We start from the raw sequence: 16466 nt of genomic DNA, 5'->3' as shown, positions 1-16466 counted from the left end.
CAGCTGGCAGGTTCTTGGAAAAGAACCTTTACTGTTGCTGCCCCCACATTATGGAACATCCCGCCCTCAGAAGTGAGATGCGCCCCCACTTTCCTGGCCTGCCGAAAAGGAGTCAAAACATGGCTCTGTGACCTTGCAAGAGTGGCCATCTTGGAATTTTCTTTCTTTCTGAAATTTTATAATATTGTAATCTTATAATTCTAAAATTTGTAAGTTTACGTCAATTTAATGTTTTAATATTCATTTTACATGTTGTTTTATATATCAGTTATATTAATCCCATTCTACTTTAACTAGAATCAAATGATGACCCACATAAGATAAAGTTTTCATTCTGCCATCTGGATTATCCATATGCTAAAAGTGAATTTGGTTTTGATGTGTTTATTAATTAAGCTTGCTGGCTTTCCGCAAGGAAAATAACCAGCTTCAAATCAATATGTGGTTCAAACTTTGCTAAAGTTTTAAGTGTTTTTATTGCCAACACTACTTTAAAAATGAACTATATGCCTTTTTTTTTTAAAAAAAGAATCATTTATATTTCTTCAAATTTTACTTCCAGTGGTAAAGTACATAAATAACAACAGGAAATAACCTTAAAATGTGAATTGGACATGTAAAAATGTTGAAGCAATGATTGTATAGTGATTGTACTGGATGATATGGTAAGAATCACATTCAAAGTATATGCTTAATTTACTCTTACTCTTGCCATCTACATTTATTTAAATATGCCTAGATCTTATAAGATAGGGCTAACATTTTGTTTGGCTCAAGATCAACATTTAAAAATAATCTATGAAAAACATAAAGAATGTTAAGAGTCGAAATAAATATTATTTTTGTCCTATGGGTTTTGCATATTTTATTGGTTTTTTTTTCTTTGCTCATAGATGCAATTCTATCCAGATTATCTTTAGCTCTTGTTATATTGTTATGCTTTGGATCAAAAAGAAAGATAAAACAGCTTGAGTTAACAAGCTCAGAATGATTTAAAGTTTGTACATATGATAGAAAGGAGCCGAAGTTAGACTGATAGTGAATAGTTTTTTGAATAGTTTTCTGTGCCATTAGCGGAACAAATTAAACTTTCACTGGTTGACTGCAGATACCTAAACAATGTAGTGTGGGAGGATTATCAGCCAGTTAGCTCTTCTGGTTTATTGGCAGCAGAGGAGATTTAGGACAAATTTTCCCATGGCAGAAGTACTCTTCCCAAAATTCCAGAAGTTGAACTAAGAAATTTATGAACTAGTAAGAAAGTGAATTACTGAACAGCCATCAAAGTAAGCATGTTTTTAATTGAAAATTTATTCACTTCATCTTAAAGCCAGTTTTTTTTTATTTAAAAAGATTAACTTACAGCATTGGCTTTGAAATCTGTGTGAGGTCTGTAGTATGAAAAAAATCTTCAGTTAAGCTGTAATTAATTATCCTAATTAAACAAATATTAGTAACAAAGCATTCTTACTCTGGAAGAGCAGTAGTCATGAGATCGTCACAAATACCTAATCGAAAGTGTGAATCTGGATCTGGTTTAAATATAATATGGGTTAAATGCAATATGGATTACCTTTGATCTTCTGAGAAACTTGGGACTCGCTAGTCTGAGTGTTTTGCTGACAGCACTTAAATGCCTTAAACTCCATAATATATAGCCTTCTGGTTACTTATAGTTAATAACACATAATTTATACTTCCTTACAGACAATATGTATTGGCAGATTGTAGACAAATCTATAACAGCAAAAATATGAAGTGTAGTTTTCCAGCTCAATCTGATATGAATTCGTCATGGCTTAAACTTCTATTCTACTCCATCAATAATTCTGAGCTCTAAGCTGGGACATTTACTTCCCTGTGCCAGAAGGGTGCTTTGTGCTGCTGCCTCAGCTGATTTGGCTTAGTGACAACTATTTCTTTCAGACATGGAAGAGGACACTGGAGAATCAGCTATCCTTCACTTGGTACTAATCCAAAGAGATTTGTTGATAAAGTAACAGTAACATTAGGAGAGATGCAATGTAAAGCTGGAATTTTTGATATTAATGGAAACTGAATGTAGTTGATACATATATTCTAGCATGCATATCTTTTAATAAAGCAGATTTCAGTAAATCAGATCAATGATAAGTAGGATTCCATAGCAGAAGAATATAGTGGAAAAAGGAAACATGCATAGCAATAGCACTTAGACATATACCATTTATAGTGCTTTTACAGCCCTCTCCAAGCGGTTTACAGAGTCAGCATAGTGTCCCCAACAATCTGGGTCCTCATTTTACCCACCTCGGTAGGATGGAGGGCTGAGTCAACCTTGAGCCAGTAAGATTTGAACTGCCAAACTGCAGCCAGCCAGCAGTAAGCAGAAGTAGCCTGCAGTACTGCACTCTAACCACTGTGCCACCTCGGCATAAATAGATGTTCCTAAAAAAGGCAATATGAAAAGTAAACATTGCAAGGAGAATAGATCTAATGTAACTCCACTTAAAGCTTAGTGAAGACCTGAAAAGAGATAATTTCAAAATGACATATGTAGAAGATGATAAGGAAAACAGATCACCAAGGAACAAGATTGTATGGATGATGTGAAAAAGATTACAGTTCAGACTAAGCTGAGATTGTTAAAGGATGCTAAGGATGGTAAGTTGTGGTAAAAATGGATCTTCAAATGTGTTTCAACTAAAAGGAAGCAAAATTGTTCATTATACCAAGTGGTCCTTCAATATTACAAAATGTTAACAGTAATAAAGAATAATTCTTATTTCGATTTAGTTTTTTCCAACAAAACTTAGTGTGGTCCAGAAAATAATCAGGATGACCATGGAGCAAAATCGAAGTATATAGTAGTATTGTATGTGGGAGGGATCTCCCCTTTGGCTAAAGCTGTAAGATCTGTGCTGTGAAATCCAACAATGCTACAGCAGAGGATTACACTTATTTAAAAAAAACACCAGAAAATTCAGATATTATATATGCGGATGTAGTTGGCAATCTTAAACCTCTGATGTGCAAACCATGCAAAGGAAAATAAACTAAAATTTTATGCTTTAACCAGAAATGTAGACATGAAAGAAATGCACTGGCTGGTCTAGTCAGATAAATGAAGAAGGAAAAATCATTTGACAGGGCAAATGTAATGAAGAATAAATTCTGAAAATATCAAGCACTGATAAGGAAGAGCAAAAAGATTATTATAAAAGTCAGTGGCAAGAATGAAAACTGTCATGTTTGCAAAATAAAGATACAAAATTCTGGGAACTGGATTTCCCAAGACCACAGAGGAATAAAAGTAATAATACAAGCACAGATTTCACCTGGAGTTTGGATAGCTTAGTTTTAAAATAAATTTGATGATTTTAGAATATCAAACCAAAAGTTAATGGGTACAGATTTATTAAAATATTAATGACTGAAACACTAACTGTTGTAGAAGTGAAAAGAATAATTTCACAACAGATAGCTGGCAAAGCCCCAGGAGAGGGATATGTAATCACCAGACATTTTTAAGGCATTTCCTGATTGACGGGCTCCTGTGCTTGCCTCTTTGTTGAATTACATCAATGCCACTGGACAAATTGTAGCTTGGAAAGACAGTGTAGCAATTCCAATATTTAAAAAAGGGAAACTCCACTATCCCCACTAACATTTCCCCAATAAGTCCCATTGACATAGTGTATAAGCTACATATAAGGTGTCTTTTAAACAGATTGATTGATTGGGCCGACACTAGGCAGATTATAGCAGAAGAACAGGCAGGCTTCAGAAAGGGGCACAGTACTATAGATCAGTGTTTCACTTTACAATATCTGATTCACAAATCAATGAACAAAATGCTTATTATGCAGCATTTATTGACTTACCATCTGCCTTTGATACAATAAATAAAGGAAATGTTTGTGGTTGAGCCTCACAAAACCAGCCAAGGATGTTTTGCATAGATGCTGAATAGAGTTAGTAGTGAATTGTGGTTGGGTGAAGAGACAAAAGGTCATATTAGAAGAGGAACATGTTTACACAGAAGCTGCAGAGAAAGCAGTGGGAAGTATGTTCTTTGGCTGTTGCCCAACCTCTGAAATACCATAGGGCTGTGGATATTGAAAATTGTAAAATCAAGTGATTTTGGCTTGGAGGGAGAGGTTTTTTTGTGTGTGTGAAGCAAGCAACAATCAATGAAGTAAGATGCTTTAGCAATATTTAATTGATTTTATGGACTAATTAAAAAGATATTTTAATTAAACCTTTAATTCAAGTGTATGTAACAATATATAAACATTTTTACTGTCTATGTATTTCACTTAAGTAATAACATCAAAGGAGTGTCTTGGTGCTCCATTTATGAAGACCTTTGAGTGATATCTTTGTTTCCTTAAAATCTCTTGAAGTTCAAAAGCACAGCCATGTTCATTTATGAGTAGTGATACATCTGGAGATTAGAATTTCTTAAGAAACTTAATCATATTAGTATTACATCCAGTAACCAATGTAACTTTGCATATTTCAAGAAGACCAAATTTCCATTAGATTTACAGACAGTGACTTGAACTTGTTAATGTTTCCTTGGTATAAAACTTTAAAGAACCTCTTCTTGGAAATAATTTTTAAAAAGAAAAAAATCCCCCATTTCCTTATTTGGCAATGAGTTTAATTTAACTTAATGGAATGTTTGAGTAAAAAGGCATTGTATTATTAATAGAATGCAACTATATATAAAATGCAGAGGCCCATTTTCATTTCTGAACAAATAATTGTATTTCTTACTTGGATTTGTACTTGTCAAACGTCTTATGTCAAATGTACAGGAAATGTGTCTCTTACTAGCCCTTGTTTTGTGATTAAAATTGGAACTGGCAACTCCATCACTAAGCATCACAGTTGTTAAGTGGAAAATCATGTGACTATAATTTACGATTTTACTTTCATGTTCTCTATTAAGTCTGCTTGTCACAAGCCAGTTGCAAAACTCCTGAATGACAATCACATGACCATGGGACACTGCAACAGTCTTAAATACAAGAATTGGTCATAAAGTTTTTTTTTTTTTAAACCATCATGATTTTGAATGGTTGCTAAACAAGGCAAGTCAGTAAGGGAGGTCTTCCTGCAGTTTTAAAGTTAAGCAGGAGTAGTTGGGTAGAGCAGCAGGCGTGGCTCAACTTTTTTTCTTACACAGCTAGAAATTTATAAGGCAAAGCAGTTGAACAGGACAGTGGAAATTTTCAGAAAGGAAGAAAAAGTTACTCCCAGGACTATTATCAATAAATACAAAAACTGAATCATCACTTCAGTTCAAGAGTCCCCCCCCCCCTGTAAAATATCTTTCTTAAGAATAAACATACAAATTTATGCTTCACTTTTGTTTCCTTGAAAATGGCAGGCATATGATATATAAAAGAATTATGATATGTAGGTAACTATATTTATACTGAATTTATGCAAATTATAATTGTAAACTAAATTAAATAAATGTTCACAGTAATAGTTTTTAATTGTTTTGAAGTGGAAATGTTCAAGTTATTTGTATTAGCTGTTTTGTTCTAAGTACGTTGTATCACGATTGCAGTTGAGATAATTGCCAGCTTTCTCTTTCTGTGATTATACCAGGTATTTAACTGCAACTGTTAAGGTCCTACTCCACTAGGCAGAGAAAATCCATCTGCCATAGAGGAAACTCCTTATTAGTTCCAAATTATGAGGAAAACTGATCTCTTTTCAGCCTTTAATCTACTTCCATCTGCAGTGAGCTCTACAGTTCCTTCTGGTAGTCAGCTGGTGTGATAGCTATCAGCTTAATCAACAGATATGCTCCATAGATTTAACCCTCCTCAGCTCTGTGCATGTTCTTTGAGCTAACAACCTGGCACAGAAAGGCCCTTTCTTTCTCTGTCCTAGAAATCCATGCCAATTTTGGCCAAGCGAGGTGGTGATTTCATCACAGTATGCTTCTGTGAATCAGAGCAAAAATCGTTTCATTTTTTTTCTTGTAAAGAAGCCAAGATTTTTGGCCCAACTGTTTTTTACCAATTTGTGTGGATGAGTTCTAGTTCTTTACTTCTTCCCTTGAGAGTGAAGACATTTGATTTTTCTGGGCTCAAATAAATTTGATCATTGGATATTTTTATCCCAAGAAGTGCCATCATATTTATGTTAGTGTAGCTTCAGCATGTTCAGGATTACAGGATTATGTAATGTAGCTTTAGCATGTTTCAAGATTATGTTTCCTTCTTTTATACCCATATTCTGATTGCCAAACCTGTGTGTGTGTCTGTGTGTGTATCAGTGCAAAATAGTTTTGCAGACTTCATTCTACCATTGCAGAATTGTCTCTGTTCTACTTGTTAAGGGACATCTGGTCAAGCCTGATTTGAAACATTGATTGGATTGTTTTGATTGAGAGCTATATTCACTCCATTGGTTTTGATATACTGGGGTCCAGTATATAAGTATACTATTGTTCAAAATAATATTTAGATAAGACATGGGCATGTGAGATTATAGATTTCCATGACCAATTTTGGTTACATTGAAGATAAGAAAAATGATGAAGTTAAAAAAAAAATGCTTTAATGTTCTAGTTGCTTTTAGGTGGGCTGTTTTTAGAAGTTGTGAATTGCTTAATGAGAAATGGGGGGGGGAGCAGGAACATCAGGATATTATCGAGACTGAAAGAAAACTTGAGTCTGAGAAACTCTGATGTAAAACTGCCAATATAGAGAGGAAAATTCTATATATTCCAGAAACATAACTGAACAGTGGGTGGTCTTAAATATGACTCTTCAGTTGCATTTTAAAAAAGGGCTGTTCAGAAAGCTATAACCTGAAGGTTTTACATTTGTTTCTTTCTGATTAATAACTGTATATGTTTTATTCATTCAAAATATCCAAGCAAAACCTTTTGAACAAACAATTAAGGCCACTGTTGTATAGTATACTATTTTTCTTAAACTGTACTGCCCCCATATGGACACAATGAGGAATATTCTAAAATTGTTTATTTTGCTTGGGATGAAAACCATTTTGATTTCAAGTCTGGAATTTCTAAAAAAGGGAAAGTCCAAACTATTTGTTTTCTATTTCCAAAAGGATTTGGGAAAACCTCTTGTCACAATTGAAAATTACTCTACATCTGATAGGGCATCTACCTCCCTCCCCAATACATTTGTCCAAAGAAATCTTTTTGAAAATCAAACATTTGCAACAATTTTTAAAGTTAAATAATTTTATAAACCTTGCCTGGATTTTGAACAACAAAAGATTCTTGTTATATAGCAGCGCTTCTCAGACACTCTCCAGATATTTTGAAATTATAAATCCTGTTACCTTCCTCTATCCATGGCATCTGTGCAAAGTGGACCATAGACCAAAGTTTTTTGAGCCTACAATACAGTAGAGTGACATAGTATAGCTGCACAACCAAGACATAATTGAATCCAATATTACTTAAAACTGAATCTCCCACATAATATACAATAATTATGGCTATTTAAAAATATGTTTTCTTCAGAACGTATGTGCATGTAGTTTGAAAAGCATAATCAAATTTAACCTGGTAAAATTGGTCCCTGGAAATTGCTTCCTTTATCCCCTTGAACAGTCTTGTCATCTTTCTTTTCTGAGAAGTTTAGTAAACCCTGGGTCAAGGTGTATTTTCAAAAACAGATTTAAATATAATATTTGTGTAGCTTTGTCATCCAACAGATTCAGTATTTTTTTCCTGATATCTGAAGCTAATTTAAATATGGCTTTTTAAACTTTTGCAATCCTAAAATCCCACCATTCTTATATTCAGAAATATTTGAAGTTGCCTCTAGAGAAGAAAAGTGCTGATGGCTATTGAAGTTATCTGAACAAGAAACATAAGTTGAACAGTTTCCAGTATTTCTTGGAATTCACTGGATTGATTTGTAGGCTTAAATTGGATGGGCTTTAAATAGAATGTACATTGTAAGAAATAAAAATATTAATGGCATATATGCTGCTGCATTTTAAAAATGGGAATGGGAAGAAAAGCTTTCATTTAGTTTTAACCAGTTAGAAGAAGTTAATGGCATTCTTTATTCATTCCAAGTAGTTAATTCACTGAATTATCTGATTGTCCCAGAGGGCTGTGGGTGGAAAGGATGTTTACAAGTGTAAGTGCAGAGTTATACACACTGTGCCTTCTCAACTCTAGTTCGTTTCATAAGAACAAGTAGTTTGCTGCTTTCATCTTCCTAAATGCCATCTCAAAGGGAAAAAGCACAATGTATTTTGAAGTCTGTTAATCTGCAACTTGTCTTTGTAGTCAGGCACGAATACACACACACACACACACACACACACACACACACACACACACACACACACACACAGTCTTTCTCTCCCGAGCAAGATCTCCCTTCTTAATTGTATGGGCAATATATCAGACCTATAATCTTTAACATCCACTTTCCTTAACTTGAAGAATAGTTTGTATTCAGTTTCTACATTTACGATCCTCAATGGTGATGGATTTTTGCTGTTCAAAATTTGTTCCGTTGTTTAGACATCTGCTTATCCTCCAGTTTTTATATGAAATGCACTGACATGTATATACATTACTAGGGTTGTCCAGCACTTTGGATTCAAAAGCAAAATAGTGCTTTGGAGTATGTAGGGACACAAACATAGCTCCTGTTGGCCACTCCGCACAGCAGCTGTTCCTTTTCCTAGTATCACCCAGCTGCTCCATAATCCTAGGAAAAAGCACACTTGGATTAAAGAGTTACACAGAAGAGCTATGCACGTTTCCCTACATGCTTAAGAGCACTTTTTTCGCCTTTGCATTCTAAGCAATACATAGTCCAAATACTGATATGATTCTAAGAACACATATGCCACTTTAAATTCTATTTTCTGAGAAGTGCTTTTTGTCAGCTAACTGACACATCTAGTAGATTTGATTTGGGAAATTGATTTGTTGTCCTATAAGAAGGTTATAAGCCTATGAAGTTTTGCCTTCCCATCCAGGGTGTAAGTTAGGCGCATTTTGTCACTTTCCTTAGTTCTGTCAGCTGAATTACACAATTCATCTTGAGATAATCTGGTTTGCTTTAATCAGTTTTCGAGAATCCAGTGTTCTGCAGGAGTGTTGAGAATGAAACTCCCAAAATCACATTTGCCATAGCTAAATACTAAAACAGTGGAAATCCAAGAGAGAAAGCTCAGTAATGTTTAAGATATTAACAATTTTGATTCAGCGCAGACTCACTGTAATAACTTCGATTTCCATAACCCTTCCATAAACTGTTTCAACTCCTCCCCTCAGAATGCCTCTATAGGCATGCTAAAACAACTAGACACATAGATAGATTTCCCCCCATTCCTAAATACCTAATTCCCACAGCACCGTCTTATGCCTAAGGATATTTACCCACGTTATAGGTACCTATTTACCTATGTAGTAGAGCTATATTTACCCATATAGTAGGACAATATTTACCCTTTTACCCATGTAATAGGGCTGTATTACTATTATCATTCTCATCTTTCTTATTACCTTTTCCTATTGGTATGTTATGATTTATCACTTTGCTGTTTGTATCTTGTGTTTTATGATTGATTCTTATGATTTATCACTTCATTGTTTATATGTACACTAGAGCTTATGCATTGGAGACAAATCCCTTGTGTATCCAATCACACTTGACTAATAAAAAATATTCTATATATTATTGGATGTGTAAGGAAAGTTTTTTTAAAAAGTTAGGTTCTCAAAATACAAAATAGATTTAAATATTTAGTGATTATTGTTGTGGTGTAAAGTTTAGAAGACTTCAGGATAATGTAAGAGTAATATGAAGACACACATCTAAGTTATTGCTCTGTTTCCCTCTTCCGTATTATAGGCAATAAATATATTGTGCCTTCTAATATATCTCCAAATAACTATTGCGAATAGTATTCTTCATGTGAGGAGGGAAATTCCCATTCATATCTATTAGTGACTTTTCAATAATATTTATTTTATATTGTCTGATCCATATGGATTCTGCAAAAATATTATGCTCCTGTTTCTTCTTTCCAGCTCTGTCCTCTAAATCATGTCAGTTGCAGGTCACTTCAGCAGAAAAAAAAAAGTTTGTTATGCATGCATATATTCTGTGGTGTTGAAAACTTGGGCGCGTCTTTAATTTTTGTATTTTATCTGAAGCCTAAAAGTCTATATTTTGTTGATGTTATTATTCACTCACTTACCCTGCCAAAATGTATTTTAAACAAAATATGAATCTGCTGAAAGTTGAATGTTTATTCCTGTTGTTGATCCTGAACTGCTTAAGTGTGTAAACCCCAATCTTTCCAACAGGGTTCGGAACTTTTTCTATCCTTTGCAGCCGCCAAGCAAAAATAATTTGTTTTATTCAGCTGTTAACCCTCCTGCAGGGAGCAGTGTCTTTTCTGGAACTGCAGGAACTGCAGCTTCCAATGCTATCTCCAGCACCAAGCGCAGCGAAGCTTGCAATTTATCCATATATTTATTTAAAACATATGGGATACTATCACCTCTGCAAGGAAATCTTTGAGAGTAATCTTTGGAGGAAAATTAACAGCAATATAAGGAAATAGGCTATTCTGTTACAATAATGTAACAATTTATTTCCCTCAGAGCAGGAAAGAAAAAACACTTTTTCATTGGATTTAGGCAGGTGCATAGGTGAATCTGCTCCCTACTGAGGTTTAACATAAACTTATTTCATATATAAAAAAATCTAATTGCTGCATCTATATTCTTCTGACAGCAATGCTATCATGTAAAAAAAAAGTTTACTTTTCATAGGATGTTGCATGGTTATGTTAGTACTAAAAAAAATGAACATGTATTCATTATTGCATGTGCCTTACCTATAATTAAATATAATTAAATACCAGTCAACTTTTAATTTTCAGTTAGTCAGATGTTTAGATTGGCTTGGGTATTTTTTATCCTATTGAATATTTCCTAAAGACCTGGGATAGGCAGATGTTATTGTTTAATAATAGTAGAGGCATTGTTGCAGAATGTTAATTACAGGTAAGTAAAGCTATAAATTATTATATATACAAAAATGTGGAATCACAGCTTCCAATTCACCAACCTTTCGGACCTCAGGGACTACTAAATTCATAATTTTAAATCTTGCGGATCACTAATATGAATTTTTTAAAAAGATAAATAGTATTTAGTGCAATATAAAAATGCAAATAATTTTTCTGTGGGCCACCAAAATGCAAATATTTTTTCCGTTGGTGACCACTACTTTAGCTGGTATTAGCCTTCATCTGCATCCAAGAACCTAGGAGGTTGTAATGTGAGAATCCAACTAGTGCGGCCATTTCTAGTTCACAGTGGAAACTTTTGTCAATGCACAGATTTTCTAAGTGGCATCCAAGATTTTTTGGTATGGCACTCAGTGTGCTGATAACCATGAGGTCTACTGTGGCCAATTGTGATCTTCTCTGATTCTATTATCACCTGGTATTGCCCCATCAATTATCCACTTTTTCTTCTTTTCGATCACAGTTAAATCTGGTGTGTTATGAGCCAAGACTTCATCAGTTTGAATCAGAAATCCCACAATATTTATTTATTGTGAGATTGCGAAATCGTTAAACTCAAGGTGATAATTTATTTGAGTCTCCAGAGTTCATCTAATTTATGAAGCTGCTTAAAACTCAGAGACTGTAAAATACATGGTGCCAAAAAAGGTATCATCCTTTAACTTTATACTTCAGGATCAGTATCAACAAGCAAGTTTTAAGATATATGGTAGATGAGTTTTGATGTTGTCTGCCTTTTCTATTCCAGCATAGACCTTTTAAAATGTTGCTTTGTGTTGGGAATTTGCTTTCTTGATTAGAAAGCCTGGCAATGTGATTAGTATTTTATCCATGACCCTCTCTTCTGGATCATATCAATATGAAAGAATGTGAAGCTGTGAATAGAGATGTTCACAAAATCACGTATCTCCATTTAAAAAAAATATTAATATTAATATTAAAAATATTGTTGCTCAAAACAACAATGAGTAGAAAATATAAACACTTATACCTACTATACAGTGGTGGGATTCAAAATTTTTTACTACAGGTTCTGTGGGTGTGGCTTGGTGGGCATGGCATGGTGGGTGTGGTAGGGGAAGGATACTGTAAAATCTTGATTCCCATCCCACTCCAAGGAAAGGATACTATAAAATCTCTATTCCCTTCCCATTCCAGGGGAAGGTTAGTGCAAAAACCCCATTTCCTCCCGAATCTCGCTGGGATTCGGGAGGCAGAGAATAGATGGGGGTGGGGCCAGTCAGAGATGGTATTTACCAGTTCTCCGAACTACTCAAAATTTCCGCTACCAATTCTCTAGAACTGGTCAGAACCTGCTGTATACCACTTCTGCTACTATGTCACTAAAATCTAGAACTTATATTTTTTTTCTTTTGATATACATGAACATTTCTAAGGGCCCTTACTATATATTTTGGAAGCTAGGATTAAGTAAAAGAAATTTGCTAATTTAGCAATGTTGGAAACAACTTCTATGGTTTAAACTCAATTATTCTATTCTGAATTTGTATCCTATCACCGATTTTAAAAAGGGATCTCTCTTTCAAGCTGTAAAATAATTTTCTGAAAAAGATGTCATTCTGAAAAAGTTACGAAAATATAAAAATGAAATTTATTATCTATTGTACCTTAATATATTTTACCAAACTGAGTTTTGCTGCTCACTGTGATTGGCAGAGATCTAGTTCAATAAAACGGTATTGCAGAAGTCTCCATAGGATTGGATACTCCCCAGGTCACTGTGCAGCATTACAGAGATGATAGCTCTTGGATTTGTTTGGATTTTGAAACAGAGAGGTTGCTAAGTAAAGAAACTATATAACTCATGGATAAAAGCAATGAAGTGGCTTTGGTGTTCTGAAGTAGTCTCTAGAGTAGTCTACACTGTTGAGATGTGCCAAACCTTGGCTTTTCATTTCAGCTTTGAGAAGTGCTGAAATAGACTTCAAAATCATTTCTATTTATGTAATTCTTATTCTTAATGTTTTTATTTCCATTTTATTCTTGCAAAATATTCAAAAACCTTAAAAATAGGGCAATGGTTAAGATTTTTTAAAAGTTAAAATTTTAAAAAGTCAAAATAAGTTTAAAATACTCTTTTTTTTGAAAACTTAAAATAAATTAAAATATGCCAGCCCTTTCATCATGGAACTTCAATATCAAAAATTAAAAATACAGGAAAGTAAATGCTGAATAAATAATAGGATGCTCTTAATCCCATTTGTTATTTTATTATGTTTGAATATTACTAACAGAAAGAGCTTATACATTTGTAAAACCTTTGGGTAGCATTACCTTCCCTTCTCTCCCCTCCCCTCTAGATCAGTGGTCACCAACTGGTGGTCCGCGAGAAAATTTTGGTGGTCCGTAGAAAAATTATTTGCATTTTTTATATTGCACTAAATACTATTTATCTTTTTAAAAAATTAATGTTAGTGGTCCACGGGATTTAAAATTATTAATGTAGTGGTCCCTATGGTCCGAAAAGTTGGTGACCCCTGCTCTAGATTCATATTATATTTCTATGAAGCACTTTTTTCTAGATACATTAATGTATTTTGAAAACATAAACAATCACTTCAGATATTGTGTAGGCCTGATTGTCTTGAGAGCATGTAATATAGTTTCCTACGCTTTGCAACCAGGCTGCATTCAAAAGAGGTAGCTGTGTTTGGCCTGGACCTCTAAACATAACATTAGATATTCCAAATGTTTTCAGCATGGCTGTGTTAATCTCATTACTTTTGTTTTGTACTTGTTCTTATGTAGGAGCAGTGCTTTTGGCCAGCATGCAGGGATTAACCATTAATATTGATCCAGTTTTATATACTTGGCTCATGTACCAACCTCAGAAACGGAGCAGCAGATTGATGCAGCAGGTAGGAGATATTTTCATACTTATTTATGGTGCCAAGGCAACATGCAATACAAAGGCAAGGCACAGTATTGAAATATTAAAAATCAGATAGATTAAGAGAAATTAGATGCTCACATTATCACATTTTTTTAACGTATTGTAGAAAGCATTTGATTTCTGTCATAAGTATGACCATTCATTTAATAATGATTTGAAGTTATGCTGGCATGGGAAAAAGTATCTTATAACCCATCCTTGAAATTGTACCTGTCCCACCATTGAAATGATCATGTGATCATAATTCAGGCACCTGGCCACTGACTTGCATTTATGATGTTTGCCGATTTGTGACCTTCCCAACCTGCTTCCCGCATTTACAGATTTAATTAACAAGTGTATAATTCAAAAATGGTGTCAAAATAGGGTCCCGTCATGTGATGACTTGCTTAACGACCATATCGCTTAACATCCAAAATTCTAACTGCAATTTTGATCACAAGTCGAGAATTACCTGTAAAGCTAATAGGTCCAGCTAACGAATGGAATAGGTCCATTCCGTAGTTGGAAGATAATGTTCATATGACACATTGCATAAAAGTTGTAAGAAGGTAAAATAATTTCATAGTTTGAATTGTAGGAGCAAAGACAGAGGGATTCGGTCTATTTTTGTAATGTCCTTTTCAATACAATTTTTAAAGGTTCGATTTGCCAACATTTGCATGGAAAGAAAATAAATTACTATAACCCCAATATCTCTCAAATAAAGTGTATGTGCATGTGTGCATGCATATGTAGGTACACACACACAGACAAACAAACAAACACACAAACATAATATTTTCTTAAAACCTGTCCCTGTTTTATCTAATCTGACAATGATTTTGTTTTGTAATATTTTGTTAATTGTTTTTAGGAGTCTTTAAGATAGTATTTAAATCAACTTATTTTACAAGTAATAGTGCTTGAATCTTAAATGAATACAAGATTTCAAATAAGATACTAACAAAAACATTTTTTTTTAAAAGGAGAAGTTTAGAAACATTGCCTATAATTTAATCTTAGCTATAAGCATGGGTAAAAAAATAGAATCAGAAGATAGACAGGTATAGCTTTGGTACTTTAAGTTTGTCTTCTTTGCAAAACTACTTTAAAAGCTCTTTTCCACTATGGAACACAGTTCTATCAGAAAATACTGTATTTTTTGGAGTATAAGACGCACCTTTTGACGCCTCCCTATGGCAAGAAAGAGATACCCCCCATAGGTACTTCATGGGACATTATATTCGGAAGATTTTGATGGGTGTGTGGGAAAAGATGAGGAAAAAGTACTATCTTAGGGTTCCGTGTTGGTTGGCACCGTTGGAGGCCTTAACGCATCCCAGTATATTTAATTGGGCAAAAAACATAATATATAAAGACATTATGACAGAAGATGGCAACATGAAAACAAAGGTGGAATTAGAGCAGCAGAGCAGGAATCTGGAATAGTGGGAATATTTACAGATTAGAAATAGGTTTAAAAGCGATAAGAAATGGTTTGGGATGTACCCAAACCTTCAGGAGTTGGATAAGATTTTGTTTGGCGGAGATAAGAAAATGTGGCTGAAGATCTACCAATTTTTTCACCCGTCTGATGCTAAAGAAGAGATGGATAAAAGCCTTCTAATAGCATGGGAGAGAAATTTTGGCTATGAGATTGAAATGGGTAAATGGTGGGATCTATGGAGTTAAACTTATGATATCTACAGCGTTTAAAGAAAATATATACAAGATGTTTTATAGATGGCACTTTCCCCCAACAAGATTAGCCAAAATGTTTCCTGGGTTATCCCCACTGTGTTGGAAATGTGGAAGAAGGGATGGCACATTCTACCATATTTGGTGGTCCTGTATTGAGGCCACGAAATACTGGAGAAGGATTCAAAACTGGCTAAAAGAGGTTACCGGGGCAAGTATGAATGTAAACCCGAGACTTTTTTACTAAGCATAAAACCAGAAAACATGAATAAATCTATATGGTGTTTGAGCCTACATATAATTGTGGCCGCAAGAATAACCTATGTGCAATTTTGGAAATCTACTACTCTACCATTGGAAGATGCCATAATTAAAAAGATTTATGAGTGTGCAGAAATGGACAGAATGACAGGTTGGCTGAGGGACAAATGAGAAACGGAACATTATCTTAGCTGGAACCTATGGTATATGTGGGCAACAAAGAGAACAGCAGAGACTTAAAACTGGGAATGTTAAATAGCAGTTGTTAACAATGGGAACTAAAAGTGAACGTGGTTATTGTAATAGATCCCTGAATTTTGTAACAAGAAGATGCTGGTTAGAGACTAAACAATGAGGAAGAAAAAAATGTTGGGCTGTGAATGACTGTCACCGGAGGGGGGGAGAGTTTGTATGTTTAAAGCTGTATTTGTATGTCTTATTAAAAAATGTATAACCAATAAAGATTATTTAAAAAAAAACATTGCACCTTTTTTCCTCTAAAAAGAGGCTGAAAAATAGGGTGCGTATTATACACCTAATACAACATTTTTTGCCT

At 34.2% G+C, this 16466-nt stretch overlaps 1 protein-coding gene across 2 annotated transcripts in view; it reads left to right on the top strand.

Annotated features, from left to right (window-relative positions):
• Positions 1-16466, top strand: part of VPS13B (vacuolar protein sorting 13 homolog B) — a 312128-nt gene that overhangs the window by 78661 nt on the left and 217001 nt on the right. For both annotated transcript variants that reach the window (XM_087706818.1, XM_087706819.1), the window contains exon 20: positions 13825-13934. In XM_087706818.1, coding sequence (XP_087562944.1) covers positions 13825-13934 — 110 coding nt within the window. The remainder of the gene's footprint in view (positions 1-13824; positions 13935-16466) is intronic.

This window comes from Thamnophis sirtalis, unplaced genomic scaffold (genome assembly GCF_051295495.1).
Source record: "Thamnophis sirtalis isolate CommonGarterSnake01/CBP01778 unplaced genomic scaffold, rThaSir2_p1.2 scaffold_2, whole genome shotgun sequence".
Taxonomy (NCBI): domain Eukaryota; kingdom Metazoa; phylum Chordata; class Lepidosauria; order Squamata; family Natricidae; genus Thamnophis; species Thamnophis sirtalis.
Note: the sequence above shows the minus strand (reverse complement) of the source record. Positions and strands in the feature narration are given on the sequence as shown.